We start from the raw sequence: 24,457 nt of genomic DNA on the forward strand, positions 1-24,457 counted from the left end.
GTTTATATATTATATATTATACATATGTATATTATTTATTATATGTATACTCGAAAATTTCTAGATTCCCGAAGGAATCGGGTTTCCCGAAAATTTAAAAATTCCTGAAGAAATCGGGAATCGAAAGAATCAGATCCTAAAATTTTCGCGCAAGCGCGTAGAAAGCACACAATATATCTACAATATATCTTATCACTTAGGCGCTAACTTTAAATTTAATTCACACTTATTCCTTGATTTGTTTTAAATAGAGTAATATTGTCACAAATGCGCCGAAGGTACATCCTTAACTATAACTATAAAAATATCGCCTGGTCAAAATACGGACATTTATATTCACGAAGTGAATAAGACAATACTACACGATGTATGGGATAACCTAATACATATAGTGTTGCATTTTGTACAACTTGTACAGTGTACAGTGTATATGGGCGTGTTGGTGTATATGCATCTCGTAGTGTCTGTAAAATGTGTATGCAAAAGAGAGGAGAAATTCTGACGATTAAATGGATTAAAAGTAAATGAAAAGTAATGATTAATCCAGTTCACCGATAGCCAATTATGAGCGTAATTTTTAACACCGAAGAGGGATGGATAATATCCCACTTGCAATATCTGAATGATATTTACAAAAATGTAAAGGACTGCAACACGCAGTGTAAGTTAATCTTCAATAAGACTTTATTTGAAATTAATTCGCAATATTTACGTCAGAATCAAATAACGAAGTTCAATAGGCAGGAGGAAAATTTGTTGCAAAATAAAAGTAGAAAACGGAAAAGATCGAAACTTTTGCCAGAAGATGGTCTGAAGGAGGTATGTAAATCGTCGATTTATTTATTAAACATTTCATGAACTTTTAGTTGGTGAATACAACTGTAACAATCATGGTATATTTTGCAGATCGATTATGTCAAACAAGCATTCAACCAAGTAATTACATCTGCAAAAGTGGAAGGCTTATTTGCTTTGGATGTGATTCCTACTAATAATGAGGCAGCACGCTTAGGATCACAGAAATTTTATCAGGATACATTCTCCATGGAGGAAGAATATTTTTATGGTTGCAATGACACAGACGAAGCTATTATATCGGGAGCGAAAGAAAAGAGATTTGCCTTCCCAAGGAATTGTAAATTTTACTGTTACGATGTGAGAGACATCGACAAGAAATTGGAGCTGAACAATCAGTATGATTTTATATTGTTGGATCCCCCTTGGTGGAACAAGTCTATAAGAAGGAAAAAAACCAAATATCTGGAAGCTAGGTGATCTTGTATGGTTCAGTATAAGCCGATAGAAAAAAAACAAACTTTCTGAACAGTTTAAGTGAGAATAAGGACTTTGATAATAGTATAAGTTTTCCTTGTTCTCAGTTTTTCAAGCATATGGGTAAATAAGATTTTAGATGCAACTTTTCAACGTAAAAGTATTGTTACACAATATTAAAACAATCTTGACGCATTTTAGAATGATTGCATACTGTTCAATATCAATTTTGCATTACAATAACAAAATTAAAATTTGTTGGACAGTGTGATAGTTTAAATTATTTTTTTTGGAAAGTACTACTAGTTGTCTACTACCAAATGTGTTCTGTGCTCTACGCGAATTGAGTCTTATATTCTTCTGTTAACAGTTATAAAATGATGTATAATGAGGAATTAGCCAAGATACCAATTGGAAAGTTGTTGTGTGCAAATGGGCTTGTGGCGATCTGGTGCACCAACGCACCCACACATTTGAATAGTATTTTTAACGATATATTTCCGTCGTGGGGTGTCACGTTTAAAGCAAAATGGTACTGGATAAAAGTATGTGTAATCTACAGTCTACATCTACAGTAGTGTAGAGTCTATAATAAACTATCATATAACGCGGAGCAAAAATTGCAACTTGATTTGTATCGATTTAATTCGATCTGATTTGTTCTATTCTGAGTTTCTTATAACGCAGTATGAACGAATCGCGTTGTAGGAGGGTTGGCTGTACTAAAATTTAACCCGTTGCACTCGGAGCTATTCTAATTCGAAAACTGAATTTTTCTTCCAGCCTGAAATATTTCCATTTTATATGATTTTCTTAATTTTATCGATATAAAACTGAGATAATACCTCGTACAATATTTCAGTAGTTTACTAAAACATTAAATACAGTTAGTAATTTATTGAATACAAATTTAATAATGCAACAATTATTTTGAATAATGGTATAAGAATTATTAGTGGCGCCTCCGAGTCACCACTCGAGTGCAAAGGGTTAATTAACGTTTGATTTTTAAATTATGTTTCAGGTTACTCAAGCAGGAAATACGATATGTAATTTCAATTCGGCCCTTGGCAAGCAGCCTTACGAATTGCTATTGCTGGGATCTGTATTGAACAACAATAAAGTGAACATTCCCGATGGAAAATTAATAATAAGCGTCCCGAGTGCAGTACATTCTCACAAACCACCTATTACAGGTAAGCATACTCTAATTCTTCACAAAATAATCCAGAATCGATGTTACATAAACATACAACTAAAATTTATAGAAGTCATGAAAGAGTATCTTCCGCATGAGCCAAAGTGTTTAGAAATATTTGCAAGATACTTGCTTCCGAATTGGACAAGCTGGGGACTTGAAGTTTTAAAGTTTCAGCATTTGTCGCTGTATACAGTTATAGAGGAGTCGCAAGAAGCTCAAAATAGTAGCAAAACAGATGTAAATAAATTAAGTAAGTAGAATCAAACACAGTGATACAATAAACATTTCGATGGTAATGTCCTTTCTTTTTATTATTGTCATAAATTAATCGTACATCAACAACAATCGAATTATATCGTTATGAAGTGCCATTTACATGCTCGCCAATCCCATTTTTAACTGTTGTACGATAACCATGTGGATTCTTTGTTTGCCACCTCCAAAAGTCTTCACCTATTTATTAAGAAGATTCTTAGGAAATTGTTGAAATCCATAAGTAAATCATTAATTGACTTACACATCCGTTCGACGGTATACTTGGTCCTCCATCCTAATTCTTTTTCTGCCAAGTCCGTGTTAGCATACGTCGACACTATGTCACCGTCTCTCCTATCTTTTAGAACGTATGGCACCGTTGTTCCCGTCACATTCTCGAAAGTTTTAATTAGTTCAAGCACGGACACACCCTTGCCGGTACCTAAATTGTAGATTTTTAGCCTCAGGTGTCGTTTGTGTAATGCGTTTAGGGCCGCTACGTGACCAGCCGCCAAATCCATTACGTGAATGTAATCACGTATACCTGTGAACAAACGTGAAGTATTCGTACACCTTTTAAAAACGAATAACTTTTTTAAAGTTGGACCGAACAGCTTGAGTTTTTTTCAGGCATTAGAAAGATTAGTTTACTAGCTAAAATGTGTAAATAATTTTTTAAAATTATTATTGGTTGTGCAATTGCGAAGGAAAAAGTAAAGTTATACACATGTATAAAGTTTCATTGAAATCGGTTGACGCGTAAAAAAGCTATGTGCGTATTTATAACATTAGCAAACAAGTATACACGCTTCTGCAAATTGATCTCGCAAAAAAATGTCGAAAGTTACTTGCTAGTATATTCGCACTTTCAGAATTTTTGGAGTCTACGCTCTACCTACCTGTACCATCTCTCGTAGGATAATCGCCGCCAAATATAACAAGTTCAGGCTTATGCCTTAAAGCGACTTGAGCAATGTAAGGCATTAAATTCGTGAACGGTTTCGTAGGATCCTCTCCAATCAAGCCGCTGGGATGAGCACCTACTGGATTGAAGTACCTTAGAGATATGATATTCCAAGTCTGTTGAACAAAAGCGAATCATCTCTTCATTAAGTCGAAAACGAAGAATGATATATCAAATGCAATAGGTTTAAGCGTACCTTCTCGGCTCTGGATATATCCTTAAGCATCTCTTCGATAAAGTACTTTGTCCTGCCATATACGTTTGTAATATTACCAGTCGGATGATCCTCTGTAATTGGAAGTTCTTTCGCTTCTCCGTATACGGTGCAAGAACTGCTGAAGACTAATTGGAAGCATCCAGCAGCTTTCATTACCTGAACAGAACGAGCATACAATTATTATAGATTTGTATGAAAGCTTGTCGAATCAAATTTTACCTCTAGTAAATTGATAGCTCCAATAATATTGTTTCGATAGTAGTGGAGAGGAACTTGCATCGATTCACCGACCGCTTTGATAGCCGCAAAATGGATTACGCAATCTATTTTGTGCTGAAATGTAAAATATTTATTAGTAGACTGTGGATTTTTATGCATTTATAAAGAAATTGGCTGGGTGAAATATAAAACAGTGAAAGATTAGAGAAATCTAATAAGATTGTTATGAAGTTTTCAATGTAAACAATCGGTTAAGGAATGACGTGAATTTTTTTATTAAATTTCTGCTGCCCACAATCGTTGCAAAATATTTATTTGCATAAAGATCCGCAGTCTATTTATTAGTATCGTTAGAGTATCATTTCAAGAATTTCTCAAGTATTTCTCATTGTTGCCGGAGTACCTTATTGAAAACTGTTTCCAGTTTATCTCGGTCGATGAGATCGCAGTTGTAGAAGGTAACTTTCTTCCCTGTTATTTGCTCAACTCTTTTAAGAGCCGCAGAGTCACCGCAACCCTCGGTCACGCTATTAGCAAAATTATCTATCGCTACGACATCGTACCCACTTTCCAAAAGTTCAACGATACAGTGGCTACCGATGTAACCGGCACCGCCGGTCACAAAAATAGTTTTCCAATTGGTGTTCATCCTAGAATCAAAGCAAGATTACCGACATATTATTAAAATTACCCGCGCACATTTTGCTTATAACATTACAATAACTTTTTAAAACAGAAAAACGTGACTCGCCCGTAAAGACGATCTTATGTACGATACGACAAGCACAGGTGCTTCGGACGTTCACCTGTAGTGAACTATGTGGAGTTCAAGGTCGTTAGCACACGTGGTATACTAGTACAATTATGACACGTACAGTTAATTTTTTATTTTCAATACACGCGTCTACGAGCAATATAAAACTTAATTCAATCAAATTTTAATTTCACATAAAATTGTTTCGATTTCACAACTGTAATAATTTCCAAAATTTAACTGAAACGATGATATACTTAAAGAAAAAATTCAGTAAGAAAAAAAACTACTATTGGACATTTTTTATAAAATATAAATTATTCATTCAACATCTGTGTACCTAACGGTATCTTCAAACGCGTGCGATGAATTTTAAATATTTTTGCAGCTAACACAGTAATTCGAACGCTGTACACTTTAATAAAAAAAAACAAAGTTTTTTTCTGTTTCAAGTATACAAATATATTAATGGAGATTTTTGTTTACAATCTATATTTATATTTATAATGAATGTTTACCTCGATAACAAGATTAAAAGCGACAAAATATACGTCGAGTTGGTACAGAAGGATTCGAGGACGCGACCGCGTAATCACTGACTGCCTCCCGACTCCCGACCACTGGCTTCGTCTTCTGGTATAAGAAAGCAAAGTATAGTATATTCGTGGAACGCGACGCATCCCCTCTTCCACAATACCATCATACTAGTCATTGTCGAGGCACACACACTCGGAAACCTCGACCCTCTCGAGTCCTTGCTTTCTGCTGCAACAAGTTCTTCCTTTCACACCGACATCGTCGCACCGTTTGCTTGGCCTCCTCGTGCGATGCCATAGTATGTAATAGCGGTGACGATGGCACACATAGAAAACCCGTAACTGTTACCGGTTGCATCATCTTCGCGATTTGTACAGGACTGACTCATTAAAATCCACTAAACTTAAGTAATCAACGTATTTCATCAAAGATATATCTATTTCTGGACCATCATAAAAATGAGAAAGATGAAAACGCTGGGTAGGCGTTCAGATTAAAGTATTCGCAAAGTTTCCGTTTGCTTTTATTATCTCTACATTGTTCGTTCATTGCGTCGTTAATACTTGAATCAATTTGTGTAGCAACTCCCTTTGTTCCGCATCCAAGTAGGGCCACAGTTCACCTTCCAGTTCTAACAGTGCTTGGTAATCGTGCGATTGAGATGCCAACACTAAAGATTGCAATAACAGCAACTCGTCTTCGCTCATATTGAAATCTGTAATTTTGTTTGTAATAGTTAGGCAGTGGATTTTATGCATTTATCACAAAGAATAAGTAGGTGTAATTTAAAACAGTGACAACATTAGAAGAATTTATAAAATACTGTTATACTATTCTCAACCTATTAAACATATTAAGTAAGAAAACAATTTTTCTATTATAATAATTTATAATCTATGCTATTGTGTGTGTGTGCCAAAATATTCAAGATAAGGCATGTTAGCAACCATGTAATAAACAACGTTCATAAAAAGCCCTACACATTGGACAATTAGAATATGTAAAATGAATAGACCATAGATCTTTGTGCAAAATAAAAATTAAAATATTACTCGCCGATATTTGGAGTTTCTTCTATCCAAGCATACTTCTCGAGAACTTGAGCTAAAGAAGGCGTTAGCCTCTGCGGCGATGGTTGAAGTATAAGTAGCAGTAATACTCTGGTTACTTCGCACCTACGAATAAGAGTAATTACTATACTCCTCCCTATAATGCAACATAATCATTCCTATTGCGTTCTATACCTATGTAGTATGACACTGTAGTTGCCTTTCGCTCCAGTATTGATATAAATCTCGATAAACTCGACGAACTCGTTAAGAATTTGTAAAGCAGATACATAATCTCCTAAACAGATGGTATTTTAATTCGTGTGTTTCGATTAATCGTGATTATTAGACTGCGGATCTTTATGCAATCTATAGGAAAATTGAGTAGATGAAATTCAAAATTGTTGGAAAATTTTCTAGCAGTTTTGACTACTGAAAAACCCCATAAAGGAAGAAATAACATTCAATTTAGTTTCCATTTCTTGCAATCGATGCAGACAACTTTTACCTTACATAAAGATCCGCAGTCTAGTAATCATTTAAACAAATAATTACCTTGTTTAATATGGTAAGACACTAATGTGCTAATGGCTTTCACAGTCGGAAAGATGTCGATAGCTTTACGTAATTGTTGTATACCTGCTGGAGTAGGACCTAGAGCTATCGCCAATTCTAAAGCTAATCCAGCGGACATTGTACTAAATCCTGTTTGATTCTGGCAACGTGCTAGAGCATGACCGAAACAACTTATAGCGGCCTAATAAGAAAGTAATGAAAAGTTCAATATTTTACGATAGGCTGTGTCTGTTTACGAATAGAAAGAATTGTAAACCTGCGTGTTTTCTTGTCCCATGGAAGGACATCCTATATCTTTATCTTTCTTGTTGGCCACAAGAAATTCTCTACCTGCTTTGATCAAAAAATTTAATTCGAATGATACATTATCTAATGTCCCTTGACACCTAGCTGCAGCTAATAAACATAAGCCTGCGTATTGCCATAATTCTTTTTGCTCACATTCTGCAGCCAGGAGTCCTGAAAAGAGGAATATGCTATTGTATACCTTTGATTACGCGTTTACAATTGACATACATATGTACTATTATTAGACTGCGGATTTTCTACATTTGTAACAAAAATTGGTACGTACAATTTAAGAATATCAATGTATTAGTTTCAGTTTAATCAAATAATTAAAACAAGAAATTTTTATTTAACTTCTGTGTCTTGGAACCGACTAGACATTTTTTATTTTGCATAATGATCCACAGTCTAGTTATTAGAAATAGACTGCAGATCTTTATGCATTTATGAAGAAATTCGTTGGGTGAAATATAAAACAGTAAAGGATTAGATAAATTTAAGAAAATTGCAATGTTGTTTTTAATGCAACAAAGTCATTAAGGGATGAAATCAATTTTTATTTTATCCCTGCTTCCCACAATCAATGCAGAACATTTTTATTTTGCATTAAGATCCGCAGTCTAATTATAAATGAAAATGATATAAAATTTACCAAATTGATCGCTTGCTTCAGCAACATTTGGCTTCCTCAAGAATCGTCTAAAACGAAACAAGATCAATAAAGAAAATATGCAACGTGTAACGATATATATATATATATATATTTACTTTTTCAATTTATTCGATATATTGTGATATTTTGTGAGAAAGTCTAATGTATCAGCCATCGTGTATTACAATTTATCAGTCTCTAACTCCGAATCTCTTTGATTCAATTCCTTTCGCCAGCATGGTTGGTTATACAGACGAACGCGACGTCATTCTTTTCCTCGCTGTAAATAAGAACTTTTTAAATAATGACATCTCGATTATATAAGGTAAAAGGCCATATTATGAGACAGATGCTAGAGAAGAACATGATATTTTCAATGATTTTACATAGTTAAAAACATAAAATGCTGCGAATTTTTGCATTATTCCATTCTTTCGTGTTTTCTGAAGTACAAATAATTTTTATAATGTAATTATAACGTTAAAAAATAATTATATGATTGAAAAATAGGAGTAGTGTCCATGTACGTATTATGAGACAGCTTGGATACACCATGTCCCTGGTGTCTCATACTGTATGTCCCTATTTATGGAACAGATAAGAAAATCTAAAAATCACTCTTTTTTCATATTTTAGTTTTTTATTCCTTTTTTAATATATAATATAACAATGTATCTGAAATATTAAATAAACTGTAAAATAAAATAATAAGTATTTAAATAGATTTCTTGCTCGTTAAACCATTCTTTTAGATCTTGCCTTGTTACAGCAGCTCTACTCAAACTTAAGTGCTGTGCAGTTCTAATTGATATATTTTTATGGCGGTTTCTAAACCCTTCGTACCAGTGACGACCTGGACGGTTTTCAATAAACGGTGTTTCTCTCTTCATTGATTATATATATTTTTGAGTACAATCTAATAGATCTGTTTTGTTAACCGGGTAGCCTCTTTCTGCTCGATACAGTATCCAGTTAACAATTTCACGTTCTTCAGCCTCTGTTAGAACAGTTGCTGGTCCAGTTTTCATTTTTTTAACATCTGGATTGTTTTCCCTTCTGGCTAAAGTGGCTACGGGAACTCCATATGCATTGGCAGCTTTCCTGAGAGAAATGCCTGTATCTAATGCTTTAATAGCATTTGTTAAACTTTCAGGAGAATAATTTATTCTCTTAATCTTCTTCTTATTTGAATTGTTGACTAATACAGTAGACTTCTTTTTGACCTTACAATTCACACTTTTCTTTATGGGATTTTTTCCAACTTCTTTCCTGTCTCTCCTTCTTTTAGTTTCTCTAGTACCTGCCATACTTAATACTAAACTTAAATACTAAAAAACTGTACCTAAAACAACTTATTCTAATAAATAAACATAAATTTTAATCTACATTAAAAATATTGTATTTTACACTGACAATATTTTATAGGTTAGGTCTACAATTTTCAACTCAAAACTTTAATACACTTACTTATACGTACGTTGGGAAGAAATAAAAGTCGAATCAGGTAATTAGTAATAGGAAAACGGTAAAAACTTACAATTAAAAACTATTTTCAAGTAAATAACACAGTTACACAAACTTCAAATTGCTGTCTCATAAATCGGCACTAGGCGGGAATCAACAGGTCCATGGAACATGGGACAACCAAATTATTGTACCATAAATACGGACTTCTAAAAGGCTAGTGTACATAATATGAGACAGCTTTATAATTAATAAAATTGCGCCAGAATCCTAATCGTATTTATTTAATTACAATCTACGACTTTTCAGCTTTCGATTAAGTTATTTAACATCTCTTAAAATCATTGAAATTTGTAAATATGCTAAAAACAAAAAGCTAAGTGTATTCGTACTTCAGCTCAGAGTAAGCTAAGTAATTTTATACAAACTTGGAGAGGACACTTCAACTTCATTTTTTCATATTAAATACATTAAATCAACATTAATATTTGTACACATAGAAATTTGAAGGGTTATATTTTTATATAAATATAATTTTATTTAAATTGTGATATGCATATATTTATAATATAATCCCCTTTCATTTTTGTTTTTAATGTTTCATAAATGGGGACATTGTCTCATAATATGGCCTTTTACCTTAGTTGCAGCGTTATATTGATCGAGCGAATCGTTTACACATAACCAAACGAGCTGTTTGTTAAAATGTGAGTTTTGATTGTTCGCATTCGATACCATTTGTCGTTTGAAAAAGATGTTGGTAAATGATAATTACAAAAACTTTGTCTCGAGAATGTAATCTCGCTGTTATTTTACGCGCAATCACGCGCGATCCTCTGCATCGGAGTCGGAGTCGGAGTGTCAGTGTCAGTCAGTGTCGGAGTCACGCTGTATTATACTATTTATACTGCATTATACCACCGGTGATTATACACAGTTAATTTAGTTCCTAATATACCGCTAGATGGCGCTGTTACCGACTGTACTTCTCTGTCGGTAACATTTGGCTAACAGTTTGAACGTTTTTCTGCTGCATAAAATGGCGCTGTACGGACGTTTAGGAAGAGCAAATAATTCGTGCCGGAATTAACATTGCGTCTTATGGGAAAAGCGGTACGAATCATTTGCTGCTGTAATAAATATTCAATGTTTTTCATTTTGCACGAATAAATTATCTTTATTGTATAATACAGACACAGAGGAGTGTACACCCACCGATTTGTTTAGCCCTTGAATAGCAATTTCATTGAATATTTAACTATCCGCGGCCACCTGTCAATAACGCGTGCAGTGCCGCCAGAATCGACCAAAACTGGTCGATTTTTCCTCTCCTCCTTTTCTCCTTTCACTATCCCATTCCAGCGCCATGATCATATACACTGGTCACGTATTAGTATGGTCATCAGAGAGGGGGTAAAATGTATTCCCCTCAATTTCCCCGATCTGGCGGCACTGCTGCAGTGCACAGGTCTCGCCAGGTGTTGCGCATCGCGACGGAGGTGCGTGCTGCATGAAAGGGAGGTTGGTGGGGAAGCAGGAATTTGAGAGGCACCAACCGTTCCCACCCTTGCTATATGCGTTATTAAAAAAAGACATACGAACGAGTACTCTGCGGAGCACGAAAGAATTGTAGCGGGAAGGGAGCGGGACAAGAGAAAGGGGGAAAGGACATATGAGTGGTCAGACTTCTTGCCCCGTTCCCTTCCTGCTACAATTCAAATCTCACTTTGATTTCATATGATTTTTTCAAATACTGTATCTTGAAGCGAAACGGGGCTTGCGAAAGCAACATAACGTACAGCTATTTATACGGATCAAATGTAAATAATTTAAACCGTTTACACGGCTTTTAACGTCGCGTTCATTCAGCAGCAACCGCTACCGTGGCGTTAAATCGAGCGAGATAAGAGCGCATCGTACTTCACGAAAAAAGATAATTTGCACGTCTGTTGTCTTGAACGACTCGCGGCTTTGAAAACTATTATCTGTAACTAATAAATCTGCAAAGGATCTATGTATCTTGGGAAAACGCGAGCGATTCGCTACACTGAATACGGTATGATAAACAAGCGCGCCAAAAATAGCACCGCGAAATATAATCGTCTACCTACCGGAATTCAGGTGAACGAAGGTGGAAACACGCATGTTGTGTATAGCGATGTGGACAGCGATTCTTTTCTTTTTTGAATCGGTCGTTTATGGGTGGTCTAATTCATTCTGAAATGCACTGGAAAAACAAACACATAAATGGATGAAATAAGAATGAGTGGCAGAGAAACGCAGAAAACTGAAATGAAATTTTCCTCTCGTAAGACATTGATAAAGTCTCGGAAAAAGACTTCTTCGGTAGCAACGAACAAGCCTATAGTCTCGCAGTAATTTTTGGCTGATATCGTTTCGACTGTGTTTGATTCATTAATTTTTTTCTCCAGAGAAGTTCAATGATATTGGAACGTCTATAGGTGTACTAATTGATGCGATAAGAATGGATGACAGGAAAACGCGGGAAACCGAGATGTCGGGGAAGGGCAATGTCCTAAGCGGTTTCGGGCGCGGTTCTTCTTAATGAACACGCGGCGATGGGTGCCGGCTTAACCAAAGTGACGCAAAGGGAAGGAAGTGGAAGAAGAAGAGGGCGGGTGGCGTCGTTTAAATTTGGAGCGGCGCGCGCTCGGAAATAGCCGTTTCTTTCCCTCTCTTGTCCTGTGTACGCGATCCTCTGCCCTCGCCCGGTTCCGCGTGGTTCTTTCCGATCTTCCGATCCTCTTCGGCGACGGACAGAACGACCTCTTTGCCAGAAATCGCCGGAAGTGACGCCCCTGCCAATCGAAAGCGTCGCTGCTGAAACAGCACCACACCGAAACAAATGAAAAATTATTTTTTTTACACAGTAGACATATTCGACAAAAAAACTGTGTTGAAAATAAAGAATAAGTAATGGAAACTTAACTGTATTAGTTCGGAGATATGTGTGAAACGGATCTAAAAAGTAACATTCCTGATTCTCGAGAAATTTACGATATTTAACTAATGTGCAACATCGTGATTATAAAATTGCATCTCTCTGGTTCTTATTTTGCGGCAGCATTCGCGTGTGTCGCAAAATTGGTTAATTTTTGGATCTGGCCAAAGACGTTTGGCTCGAAAATCAGCCAATGTCGGGAAAATGAATAAATCGTAGTTTCTGTTGAAAATACAGGGGCCAAGTTTCGGATTTAGGACTGAATCAGCGAATCCAGTTAATTCTTCTTTGGAATGTTCAGTTGAAATTCGCATTGAACTTTGCGTGGCTTGCTCGAAAATGTGACTCTGCCAGTTTAAATGGGACACAGAGAATAATTATTCGCGCAATTTGTGCATAGTTAATAATAGCATAATTTCTAATTCCGAATGTGGACCAGCAACATTATCGAGGGCGAGAATTCTCCTCTCGCGCAATAATGCTGATTCCAAAGTAGATCTCTGCCGAGACTTTAAACTTTAAACGGTGATCACATTTTCAAGCGATGCAGACTCAACGATCAACGTAAATTAGAGAGTGGCAGCTTCCTTGTTACAATACGAAGCCCGGCAGTTGTTGACAAGCGAAAATCGTGCAATGATGTCTGTCGACGTGTCCGACATTACTGCTTAGACCGTGGGGACTGTTGACAGTCGCCTCTACACGGCAATACAGTGAGAATGTGGCAACATTGATATATTTTGGTAATTCTTTTCTAAAGATAAAATTCGACGAAATCTGCAAACCCGAGTTACATCGTTCAAAAATAGTAGAGAAATCTGTGAGTGTAACCTTTTGCCCTTTGAAAGTTCTCGATGATATACATATAATACGAATGTTTCAAGTTCGGTATTAAAAAACGCGATAGGATCCAAGGCACGGTGGGAGCTTGTTACCGTATCTGATTTATTTGCAGACGTCCGACGAAAGCGAGCCCCATCAGGCTCGAAGAATATAAGAAGTAGCGGGCCAAGTGGATCAAACGCGTTTCTGCTTCGAGTAGTAGAAGTTTATCGACAAATCGACTTATTCGTTTCGCAAATTTTTAGAACGAGGACATATTCGAGAAATCATCTGGGAACAGCTTTAAGTATATATCTGAAATTATAGAAGATCGAATGTTCTCTACAATCCACAATCCAGTTATGATTTATGATGCGATCGAATCGGTGGATGAACACGTTCTTTAGTTACGATATAGTTTTCTGGAGTGTCGAATTTCGTTGTTTGAAGAATTTTCGTCGTTTCCTGTTCGTGTTCCGGGTTGGGAAATGTGACCAAGTCCGGTGAGAGGGTTCGATCGATCGGAAGTCGTAAACCGGGACGAAACGCGACTTGTTTGTTTTCCCGACCGGCGGCATTCGGTACGGATTTATGCATTCGTATAATTGGCCAGATGGCTCCCAGTTTTATTTCGGTGACACTAAAATATTACGGTATCCGCTTCCCCGTGTCATTCTACGTCTATTTTTGACCGGCAGAAGCTTCTAGGGGCGTTCGACTCCTCCATTCCATCCCGGCGCGCGGCGCGGCGGGACGAGAGTCTAACTTTCTTCTTCGTTGTCGTTGATGCTCTAACACTCTAACTCTATGATGTCTCCATTCAGAAACGCCGGCCGTCGCATCGCCCTACCATTTGCAATTGTCAGTTAAAAGCGAATTAGTACTCGCAAATGGGAGGATCGCGGCACTAGATCTCGTTGATCCGTGGCTCTGTCATGGCCGAAACTTGACGCTCTTCGAACTCAAAGGACTCCCTCCCTCCCTCCCTCTCTCTTACTCTTGGCGCACGCTATTCCTTTGGAATATGACATCCTAAAGTTCGGTGTTTAAGTTAAACTTCAAAATTTCGGATTCCGCGGAATCATGGACGCACGTCAACGCGGTCGCGTTTGATTAATTCATCTACTTCCTCAACGCCTGAAATTTAGCGCGACGAACGAGCAGAGCACAACGCGCCATTAATCAGCCGTGATGGCTGACATTCTTGTACATACCATCGAAAATATTGAGCATTGTTCTCCTTGAGTTGTTCGTTAATACTGGCCCCCGCGTCTTGTAACTGTGAGTGGATATTAATTATCCGATAAATTGAATTTTCGCGCTATTAATATCCGAGCGTGATTGGACGGGGAGGACACAGTGATGGAACATTTCAATGTGCATGCTGAAAATGGCGAGCTATTGGCGTTACAGATGGTTCTAACATTTTATAAAACGGCCGTTGTCAGAGTTATGTAATCTTTGCACGTTTTATTGCAGCAGCTGACATGTTTTTCGAGTACAATTGTTGCAGGGTTTTAATCCGTTCTTTTACTTTAACCGCGCGCGTAAAGAGACTATCTACGATAGACGAAACAAATCTTTCCACGACAGTCCTCGCCAAACGATCGAAACCAGGAGTTGCAGGAAGATTCGCGAGGCGCTAATGAACAAATAACAAAGTGGTTGAAATACGTTGACGTAGGTACTGGAACGGGCGAGCCTAATTGAAGCGCACCGATGGCAACGCTCCTTTTTCTCCGCGACGAGGCCAAGATTGGTCGCGGTCGTTGCCTATTAATATCGGGGGGTATATTTCAATTAATCCAAATAAATCGGCACGCGACGAGCGCCGGGGCGCGTGCGTCGACAAGAAGAGGAACGGGGAAAAGAGACGGTCGTCGAGGCGCTTGCGCGAAGGGCGTCGCGACGGCCGCCGACGCCTTCGTGAATGAAACCGTCGCAGTCAGTTCGCATCAAGGCGTCCACCCTCGCTTCGACTTTCACGGAGTTTCTAATTACCCGTTCGGGGAAGTCGTCCAGTGACGTTCCACGGGGATAAATCATTGGACCCGAGCGAGTTCCACGCCGTTGTTCGCGAAACTATATCGCAGGTACGTTCCGCGAATTTCAAACTCGGCCGAGATGCAACAGTTTGCCCGCTTGCGCTTTCGAATCTCGCTCGCGACGCTCGCGCCCTTTCGGAGGCTCGTCCGGTGTTGGATATCACTATTAAGGGTTGAAATATTTTCAACGCCCAGGAGTATTCCTTGGATTTGTTCGATAGTAACTATTTATCATCTCGTTCATGAACAAGTATATCAAACTACAAGATAATCGTATACAAATCAAGTATGCAGGAACTAAATCGTAAAATGGGTAAATGGGAAAATAAAAAATAGGACGAATATTCTTATTAACCCTCGAAATAAGAGCAGAAACGAAAATTTCGTGCAAAACGGCTTCTCGATTGCGCTTGTATTATATGTTAAAGAGTTCTCCGCGCATAAATATTCATTGTATTAATTATCTGCGTCAATGTCGCCAACAATCTTCGTTTCAATACACGAAATGACAAATCATTCTTCACCAGCATGTCACAGTGTCGAAAAATTCCTTTTTACAGAAGCCTTAGGAAGGGGGGGGGGTTTCGGGTCGGATTTTTATTAATTGAACCGCGCATAGCATGAATCGTCCGAAGTTTGCTAATCTCCGATGATCTACGATTCCGAAAGCCTCTTCTGCCGTCTCGGACGAGGATTCGGTCCGATCGCTGCGGACAGTGAGTAATTTCGTGTTGACTGGCCAGTTGTGTGGGATAATTGACGAGCGATAGAATCGTTTCGCGAAAGAAGATGCGTACGGACGGGGAACGATGGATGCATTTGCATATTCAATTTATATTCGCGGAGGCTACGCGTGCCGTGATATACGGCGACCCTTTCGTGTTTACGACGTTCATACGTCACAAATATCCGGGATATCGCAACCGGTTCGCTGAAATATCACAATTCCCCAGTGTTCGCTCAGGAATAGACCGAGACCGTAACAGAGAAGCGGGGATAAAAACGATTGCATTTTTACCAGGTTAAATTAAAACGAGGGCTAATTAAATTCGTAATAATCTGGATTGTATTCTCATCGAAAACTGAGAAATTTTCCCAGAACTTTTCGAAACCGCGTTTGTAACTGAAATTCAAATTAAACAGTATTAATATACAATAAATCTGAGCCTAATTTTTCATTTCACATTGATACAATTACATTTGATTGAATGTCCAATAATTTGCAAGTGCCTGGCGGAATATTTTCTGACTGTAATCAGCTTCCAACAGCCTTCTCTCTCTTCGGTTAGCCTTCATTACGAACTCTATGTAAACAGCTGTTATTTTCGCCAACGTAACGTCAATCGAAAATCGTCTTACTTTGAAAACAAACAAACGGCCGATCTGTTTCAAGCTCCGGGGATGTGCGTCCAATTTTGCGTGGCATTTGCAATTATTGTCTTTGGCCTCGTGACGACACCAGGTTTCCGTTCCTGAAACTGTTCGCAGCAAAATTATTCCGATCGGGGACGTCTCGGCGGAGTGTTCCACAGGTCAAAGTTCGCTAAATGCGGCGTAATTCGATCGGATAAGTCAAGCCCGTCGTTAAATGTTCGAACGCGATTCGACGGATTAAACGTCCGCGAATCCGGTTGGATCTGATAATCGAAAATCTGATCGAATTCGCCGGTGGTCTACGGTGGCTGGAGACGGATTCGAAACCGTGTAACTGGCAGCCGCCGCGTCGCGTCGGGATATTTTCTTTCCAGACGATCGCGCGCGCTGACGGAACATATTTGCGATTTCCGCGGGAACGCGCGCCGCGGCGCCAACTCAAACAAACCGAGCGTCGCGGCTGCGAGGAGACGTGCGGCAGGGGTCCGACGGAGAACAAATAATTCAGCCCCTGAGCAAAGCCAGAGTAGAGTCCTTCGGCTCCGACGTTCCATCTCTTCGTTATCAATCCCCGTTCCTGAGAATTCTCTTTAGAGACGTTTTTTTCTAAGCCAAAAGATTCCTGGATAGGTTACGCAAGGTTAATAAATTTATTTTGCAAAAAGAGCGATAAAATTCTTTGGAACGATAAAACACCTTCGCCGGAAGCGCAGCATTAATTGTGACGCGAGAACGGCTCGCACTTTCCTCGCGGGTCAACGTCCACCGAATCGACGCTACGCGACGTGTTAATTAAATTCCAACATCGCAGTGGGCCGCGTACCTCCCGCCTCCCGCCTCTCGCGGTTTCATAATCATTTTAATGTTCCGCTGTCCCTCCGGAAAACGCACACGTCGGCGCAGAAAACAATCCTCACGGGTCCGAGCGTAATGGATTCTGAACGTCGCCGAAAGAACTCCGGTTCGTCAGCGAATTCCCTTATCGTTCTCAATAGGCGCCGCGCCGCGGCCAGCTAATTAACTCGACGCTCGACAACGTCATAGCTCAGCGAGATACCTATCTCGCAATTACGCCAATCCTCTCCCCGTTGGCGTCTTCAATTGTACTAATTTCCAGTAGATCGCAACGCCGCGTCGTGTCGTAGAGCTTTTTAACAAGGAATCGTATATCAGGGCCGAGACATTGGATGATTAGATCAGCGGATCAACGGCCGGCCTCTCTGACGTATGGTATCGCGTTGAACGTGCAAATTAGCGAGCACGGTTCACTGCTAATTGTTTCAACACTCGCTTGCCACCGGGAGAATTGTCAAGCTGAAATACGACCGCTAGCTACTGCGGACCTCCTTCCCGTCGCTCATACTATATTCGACGATTACCACCGCAACAACCATTCGACCACCCTCGGCATCGCTATTACTAATTTCCGGTTACCTTCGCGATCTCGCGAAACCATTTATTGTCGGATTGATCGAAGACGTTCGCGATGTCACGCAGTAGCTGATTAATTAGACCGAATTTTCCTGGTTTTTATTTCGATCGTACTGGAAAACGTCTGTATTAATCGCAAGCTACACCCACATTTGTTCCTTTCGGTAACAATTTGAATTTTCCGAGTTCGATAGGTGCACGAATTAAATAATATTTAAATAAAAAAAAAAGTTTTAATATACCAAGTTTTTTAAACGGACTAAAAAGTATAAAATAATTTTTCGTAGCCCCGTACAGATTCCTAACCCCATATAGATAGTCCTGAAAATTTGTAATCGTGACTTCTCTTTTAATAGCTATGAAAAACTTGTAAGATTTAAAACGGAAAACATGGGGCTCATGCAATAGATAATTGATGCATGAATAGTTTACCTAAATCACTAACAATTTTATTGCACTGCAAATGATATGAACTGTTGTGTGAGTTTTCTCAACGGCCGCTACTCTCTACACTCCTTACTATTATCTTGCGCCCCACGTTTTTCCGTTTTAAATCTTACAAGTATTTGCATAGCTATTAAAAAAGAATTCACTATCACTTTTCTGGACTATCCGTATGGGCTTAGGAATCTGTACGGGGCTAGGAAAAATTATTTTATACTTTTTAGTCCGTTTTAAAAATGTGGTATATTAAAAAAATTTTTTTAGTATAAATATTATTTTCTGCTTTTTAGTCTTGTGTGTGTGAAATTTTTCAATCGATTCTAAACATTTTGATGAGATTATAACAGAGACATGTAGTAAATTTCAGGTTTATTTCAGTTTGGCATATCGAAAACAAACGCGAGCGGTTGCGAGAACGAACAGCGGGCGTTCAGACGGTTTACCACAACGTACGAAAATTCAAACGAACTAAACGTGAGTTGGCACAGTCGGCCCGGGGCGGCGCGCCAATTGTCTATTGGCCGATTGTGGCAACTCTCGTCCAGGTCGCGCTCTGATTGGTCCGTGTTTTTCGTTAATAACTGCTAAACAAAGCCGCGGATAACATTTTTGCAAAGGAAAATGTCGCTTGAAATGGTCTCAGGAACCACCCCCTTTCGGGAAGTTCACAAATTTTGGAACATCCTGTATAGGGTGAGCTTTCAATTTGGAAGACTACTGCTACATTTTCGTATGCGTGGTCGCCCCCGCGCCACCTAATCCTAACTAATTCTGATCGCATAATTCTTGCATTCTATATAGCCGTCATATATCTCGAAAACTAAAATCGTGCGGCGGTAACATGTATAGGAAAAAGTTGTTCAAAACGTAGAAATCTATAACATATCTCAAGATGATCGAAATCTGAGAGGAAACCCTTGTTCTAAATAATTACCAATAAAACTGTTCTGCATCGATCGTAATGTAAAAAATTTGTTACTCCCTTTGGTCCCGTTTGAATAAGTCGTTGCTAGCGCGCATCGATGCATCGATTTTTGTCAAAAACCAAATGTACAGGATAGGTTTTCAAAGTCGTACCTACCGTAGACCCTCGTTCGATGCCGTCATAGAATCGTGAAAGATGAAGCATCTGAAATCCGTGACTTTGCCAGATTCGGTAGATCCAGGGTTAACATCAACCCCGAAGTCCCGGAGTCGTCTTGAGAACAGGTTTGACCAGTTAGCTGCCGGTCAGTTATCTGGACCGAGAGTCATAAAACGCGACTCAGTAATTCCATCAACCGGAAGTGGTGCGTGGCCTGGGTACCGGTCGGATCCGCTTGACAGGAGTTTTCTCGGAAAATCTAATTAAGCGACCGAAAGCGAATGGCATCGGTGCGCGGCCCGACGTCGTCGTTGCTAGGTCCACGCAGGAAGTCGTCCGCGGTCCACGTCCACCGGCCAGCATATTAAAGGTTCATAGCGAGAGCCGCGTGGATATGACTGAGTGTTATATAAGGCGGTCTTAATATAGCGGGAACACTCTCTGGATCCACGCCATGTACCTGGTAGCCGCGAGTGCTGTGCATAACGTATGGACGATGCTTGTAACCGCCGCGCGAGCGTAGAATCGGCCCCCCGAGAAAGAGGAAGGACTCGGATCGTGTGCTACCACGACGAACCCGAAGAAGAGTGGAGACGTGAGGATAAAACGAGACGAGCATGGTAGAAGGCGGGGGATGGCACGGTGAACGCTCGACAGATGCGTGTAATTTACTATCGCATTAGCCCTCGTGTATCTGGGAAAAAGGAAGTCATGCGTGGCCTTCGAGAGAGGAAGTCTCGGAAACGCTCGGATATTAATCCCCCGCGGTTTGGGATTATTAAATTGTAGCACGGGAAGCTGTCGTTTGCATTGTTTTTCAGCCTGTCAGGGATTTTCGCGCGGAAAATCACCAGCCATAAATCGTCAACTTCGGCGCAGCGGCCCGGACTTTCGGGAATGTTTCGCCGAATTTATATTTCGCCGGGCTGGATCACGCACCCTGAAACAAAATACTTGTTTTTTTTTTCTTGGATTGCAAAGGCATACTTTATGTAAGAAAAATACAGATGATTGCGAAACCTCGTAAACAGTTGCAGAATGAGAATTCTCCACCATCATCGTCGAATAAATCCTTGCCATAATGTAGTCTGAAACAATTTTTCGAGAAAACAGCAGAGACAATTAGCACATTTGCTTAGTTTCCCCACTCGTTCCACTGTGGAATTGTATTTGTGTTATAACGATTTTTAATTTATTTTATATGTGATACTTTATTTGATGATTGCAACTGGTTATTGCTAGCGTTCCGATGTCGAGAGAAGTAGAATCAACGAAGTCAAGGCTGCTCGCTTATATACCAGTTCTTTACATTTAAAAATACGCCCTCTCGGCAGATAGAACCCAGTTTTCACTGCGTTATCGAGATTGCAAAATTAGCACGACTACTTACAGAAATGTAGCGTCTATTTTTAGGACTGCTACAGTCGGTCTCGCATTTTTCATTCGGCTACACTTTCAAGCATTGCTATCTCTTCAGTCTTAGACTCGCTTTTACGTAAGCGTGCTGCTATCGTACCCCCCGATAAAGATGCTCGCAACTCACGGAATAATTAGACCTCAGAGGTTTTAGATGCTGGTATTTCGATCTTGTGTCTTTGGTAAATATACAAATTCGATGTTAGCGAAAACGAGGGCACGAAAAACAAATATTCTATATTTCCGATTTGCTTTCGCATCGATGTTCTATAAAAAAGTACGCGGCAAGGTTTCTGGGTGGTGTTTAGACGTCACTCAATACCGATCAACGATCAAGTTATTCTCAGTAGAAACGGCGCGCAATGGTCAGACGTATTATCGTCGATTGTTCACTGTTCACCTGTCTTGTTCGAAACTGTACAAAAATATTGTCTGATATGTGTCAGAGTTCCGTGCAAATATCGTACTTTAGATATTCTGCAAAGATTTTGGGCAAATTGGGAAAACTTCGTACGATTTTTTTATGAATTTGTGCTCTCGGTAGAAACAGTGAATACCGATCAGATCGAATGTCATCAGAATTAGACTTTCGACAAACGGATTAGACTCCCGCTAACTTCGTACAAAAATTTGCACTCCGGTGTTCCGCGAACTGATCAGGCGTCGGAGAACGCGAAGCGGCTTTCGCAAATTCGATTTCACTGAGCATTACGCGAAACCCCGAAGTTTAGGTTAACCGTGCGCACCGCGCGTAAACAGAGTTACGATTAATCCGCTCGCACGGTGACATGTCCTGCAGGACGCGTCGCGTCGACGCTTCGATAAATTTATGATTACGAACTGTCGGGAACTTTCCGGCGGCATTCCTCTGTCACGAGTCGACGGCGTCCTACCAGCAAGTTTTCGCGGTGCCATGATTAATCCTTTCGGCATGGAACTCGGGGAACTCGACTCGCTGCTCCCCTTATCTTTTCCTAGTGAAACTTATCAACCGCCCCGTATCATAAATCTAGCAATAATGGCATACCGACGCGACGGGCAGGTGTGTACCCGATCCTGCCATAATATAGTTAATTTAATTTCTTAATACATCGTGGATGGCAATTTTATAATATTTTATTTTATAAATAATTGTTACAAGTACACAAGCGAGTGACAACATATTTTTTGATAACCGTTTCCTATGACGCGTCACGCCGCGAATATTCACGTACCCAGTAAGGGTGGATTTATAGTGGAGCTGCGAGCATCGATGATAGCGGCGCGGTGAAAAGAAACCAACATTCGTGACAACATTTCGACACATACTAATGAAAAAGTACATATGTATTTTCATTGTTTTTCTTTTTTTTCACCGCACAGCTCACCTCGCTGCTCCACTATAAATCCATACTAAGGTCTCTGCTGCGTCGCGTCGCACAGTGGGTCAAATCGACGCGCTAGCTGTTCATGGGCTAAAAAATCAAAGTCCTCATATCGATTTTTAACCCCTTAACCTACGATTTACTTTCCAAAAATTTTGGCCGAAATGCCCGTAATATTTTAGAAAATAAGTGATAAACACAATATCATTAATCATGTTTGTAGCCATCAGCGCAAGTAGAAATGCCCGGTAATAGACAGACACTCTGGTAATGTAAACAAAACACATTATAAGAAATTGTCTATTAAATTATATTTAAAATTTAGAATACTTTCTACTACATTTCCCACTGGCAAAGAATAATTAATAAAGGATGCATCTTATTTTCTAACACCGGTGATCGTTGATATATAAAATTCCAGCAGGGACACGCGCTTCCGCCTAGCAATGGACGCCTAATTGCGAGGAAAGCGCCAGATAGATGTGCCCGGCAGGCATATTTCACCTGTCAGGGAAACTTGTAGTTACCTAGTTGCATTTAGTGAGTTGGCGGCCGCGTTAATTATATACAAATTATTTTACGTAATTAAGTAGGTGTACGTTGCGAGGGATGCATTTATAATCGAAACGATGATTAAGGACGCCGCGCCGCACCGCGCCGACCTGGTGGCTCTCGTCGGTGAAATCGTAGTCGATGAATACACGGAAACCGTCACCCTCGTCAAGTGCGAATAACAAACCTAAATTTCAGGGAGAGGGGAGGAGAAAAATTCTTTATCCCTCTTTCCACGAACGTGTTTACGGCGCCGACCGCCGCTGTATATTTTTTCGCCCCACTTTCGCCGGAATTTCTGATTTAAGAGTCTTTTTATTTGAACTTCGTCTTAGAACTCTCCTCAAAGGAAATTCTTCGGGAACTCGTTTCATTTCAGAACGGATTTCCTATAGCCTGCTCCTCGCTGACGGCCGAAGCTGTTTCTCACACAGGTTTTCTTCGGAATATAAGAATTAAGCCAACGTTATTAAACTTCTCGGCGCGACGCCGCCGCCGCCGCCGCGGGGATAGACGGTTACTTTTTCTCTACAGAGTGTCAAAATATAATTTCGTTTACCGTTTCCGGTCGTTCTCGTACAATTTTCCAGTGATTCATCGCCACGGTTTGCCGCGTCTCGATTTCTTCCACTTTGTCCCGAAATTGTACGGTGCGGTTTCTATTTCAGAAACCATTAGGAGCGCGCGGAGTTCGCTAACGGTGACAGTACAACCGGCGACGGTTCGCTAAAAATTTCATCGCCCAATAATCCCGAACAATTTGTTGCAACCCGGTGTAATGATCGCGGAAACGTCGCCGCGATTTAATACACGTAAACAAACGGCCTAGAGCGAACGGGCCTTCCCCATGTATTTTCGACTGAACGTATGTGCCAAGATTCCGAACACGATGCTAGAACCTCGCAAATCCGGTGACCGATGAATTGGTGCTCGATGTGGGAAGCGGTTCAAAGCAACAGGTATTCCATTGTTTTAAGTGATCCGGCGCGGCCCGGCGCGGCTTCCGGGCGAATCTGAATGTCCAACCGCGTCTCGAGGACCGTTCCCGTGAAACTTCTGGAATTTGTTACTTCTTCTACGTTTACCACGAATTCTGTGGAAGACTGCTTCCGAAACGTGGCCAATGTTGAAAAACATTCAACAGTCGCTCTTACTTTCCACCGTTTTTCTTATCGAGACATCAAGGTAGATCTCAAACGAGCCTGACAAAATCAGTTGTTTGTGTACGAAAATTGGAAGCTTGTAGAGCACCGTAGAAAATCGTAGTTTCCAGCATAACGGTGAACGAGACAAATACTCTAAAATCGACGGGCTGCGTGCGGATCAAATTCCTTTGTCGTGGTATCGCTGTTACAGTGTTACCTGGTCCCAACGACCAACCGGGTTGCCCGTGTCAAATTGTGAGGCTTCCGGGAAGGGGCTCGCGCACGTGTTCATCGTCACAAATTGGACCACCCACGGCGGTGCCGTGTACATGCGTCATTTCGATAATTGGATCGCACCGCGTTTTCCTTC

At 40.0% G+C, this 24,457-nt stretch overlaps 3 protein-coding genes and 1 long non-coding RNA gene across 6 annotated transcripts; 1 reads left to right on the forward strand and 3 right to left on the reverse strand.

Annotated features, from left to right (window-relative positions):
- The first annotated feature begins 165 nt into the window (after positions 1-165).
- Positions 166-8,264, forward strand: Mettl4 (Methyltransferase like 4). Its single transcript, XM_076425867.1, has 6 exons — positions 166-819; positions 907-1,271; positions 1,643-1,817; positions 2,297-2,468; positions 2,541-2,723; positions 3,601-8,264. The coding sequence occupies exons 1-6, from the start codon at positions 565-567 to the stop codon at positions 3,648-3,650; spliced, it is 1,200 nt and encodes a 399-aa protein (XP_076281982.1). The 5' UTR covers positions 166-564; the 3' UTR covers positions 3,651-8,264.
- Positions 2,758-5,541, reverse strand: LOC143209761 (UDP-glucose 4-epimerase). Of its 2 annotated transcripts, XM_076425869.1 has the most exons (8): positions 5,401-5,439; positions 4,880-4,981; positions 4,532-4,778; positions 4,129-4,242; positions 3,889-4,065; positions 3,628-3,808; positions 2,991-3,272; positions 2,758-2,926 (listed from the first exon to the last, which is right to left on the reverse strand). In XM_076425869.1, the coding sequence occupies exons 3-8, from the start codon at positions 4,775-4,777 to the stop codon at positions 2,832-2,834; spliced, it is 1,095 nt and encodes a 364-aa protein (XP_076281984.1). In that variant the 5' UTR covers position 4,778; positions 4,880-4,981; positions 5,401-5,439; the 3' UTR covers positions 2,758-2,831. The 2 variants fall into 2 exon arrangements, with proteins under 2 accessions (XP_076281984.1, XP_076281983.1); XM_076425868.1 differs by lacking the exon at positions 4,880-4,981 and having other exon boundaries at positions 5,401-5,541.
- On the reverse strand, positions 5,965-8,241 carry LOC143209763 (40-kDa huntingtin-associated protein). Of its 2 annotated transcripts, XM_076425875.1 has the most exons (8): positions 8,101-8,241; positions 7,985-8,031; positions 7,486-7,503; positions 7,301-7,374; positions 7,024-7,225; positions 6,664-6,766; positions 6,476-6,594; positions 5,965-6,134 (listed from the first exon to the last, which is right to left on the reverse strand). In XM_076425875.1, the coding sequence occupies exons 1-8, from the start codon at positions 8,157-8,159 to the stop codon at positions 5,965-5,967; spliced, it is 792 nt and encodes a 263-aa protein (XP_076281990.1). In that variant the 5' UTR covers positions 8,160-8,241. The 2 variants fall into 2 exon arrangements, with proteins under 2 accessions (XP_076281990.1, XP_076281989.1); XM_076425874.1 differs by having other exon boundaries at positions 7,301-7,503.
- Positions 8,265-10,568: 2,304 nt separating the features above from the next.
- Positions 10,569-19,726, reverse strand: LOC143209767 (uncharacterized). Its single transcript, XR_013009145.1, has 2 exons — positions 19,608-19,726; positions 10,569-12,289 (listed from the first exon to the last, which is right to left on the reverse strand). It is a non-coding gene; the product is annotated as an uncharacterized LOC143209767 (long non-coding RNA).
- Between the last annotated feature and the right edge of the window lie 4,731 nt (positions 19,727-24,457).

This window comes from Lasioglossum baleicum, chromosome 6, assembly GCF_051020765.1.
Source record: "Lasioglossum baleicum chromosome 6, iyLasBale1, whole genome shotgun sequence".
Lineage (NCBI taxonomy): Eukaryota > Metazoa > Arthropoda > Insecta > Hymenoptera > Halictidae > Lasioglossum > Lasioglossum baleicum.

Coding starts and splice junctions, on each gene's coding strand:
- Mettl4 (XM_076425867.1), top strand. CDS start 565: ATGAGCGTAATTTTTAACACCGAAGAGGGATGGATAATATCCCACTTG. Junction 1,818..2,296: donor CAAAATGGTACTGGATAAAA/GTATGTGTAATC, acceptor ATTATGTTTCAG/GTTACTCAAGCAGGAAATAC. Junction 2,724..3,600: donor AACAGATGTAAATAAATTAA/GTAAGTAGAATC, acceptor TCGCACTTTCAG/AATTTTTGGAGTCTACGCTC.
- LOC143209761 (XM_076425868.1), bottom strand. CDS start 4,777: ATGAACACCAATTGGAAAACTATTTTTGTGACCGGCGGTGCCGGTTAC. Junction 4,066..4,128: donor GAGCTATCAATTTACTAGAG/GTAAAATTTGAT, acceptor CGTTCTGTTCAG/GTAATGAAAGCTGCTGGATG. Junction 3,273..3,627: donor TCCTACGAGAGATGGTACAG/GTAGGTAGAGCG, acceptor GTTTGTTCACAG/GTATACGTGATTACATTCAC.
- LOC143209763 (XM_076425874.1), bottom strand. CDS start 8,159: ATGGCTGATACATTAGACTTTCTCACAAAATATCACAATATATCGAAT. Junction 8,032..8,100: donor ATATCGAATAAATTGAAAAA/GTAAATATATAT, acceptor GTTTCGTTTTAG/ACGATTCTTGAGGAAGCCAA. Junction 6,767..7,023: donor GTCTTACCATATTAAACAAG/GTAATTATTTGT, acceptor CCATCTGTTTAG/GAGATTATGTATCTGCTTTA.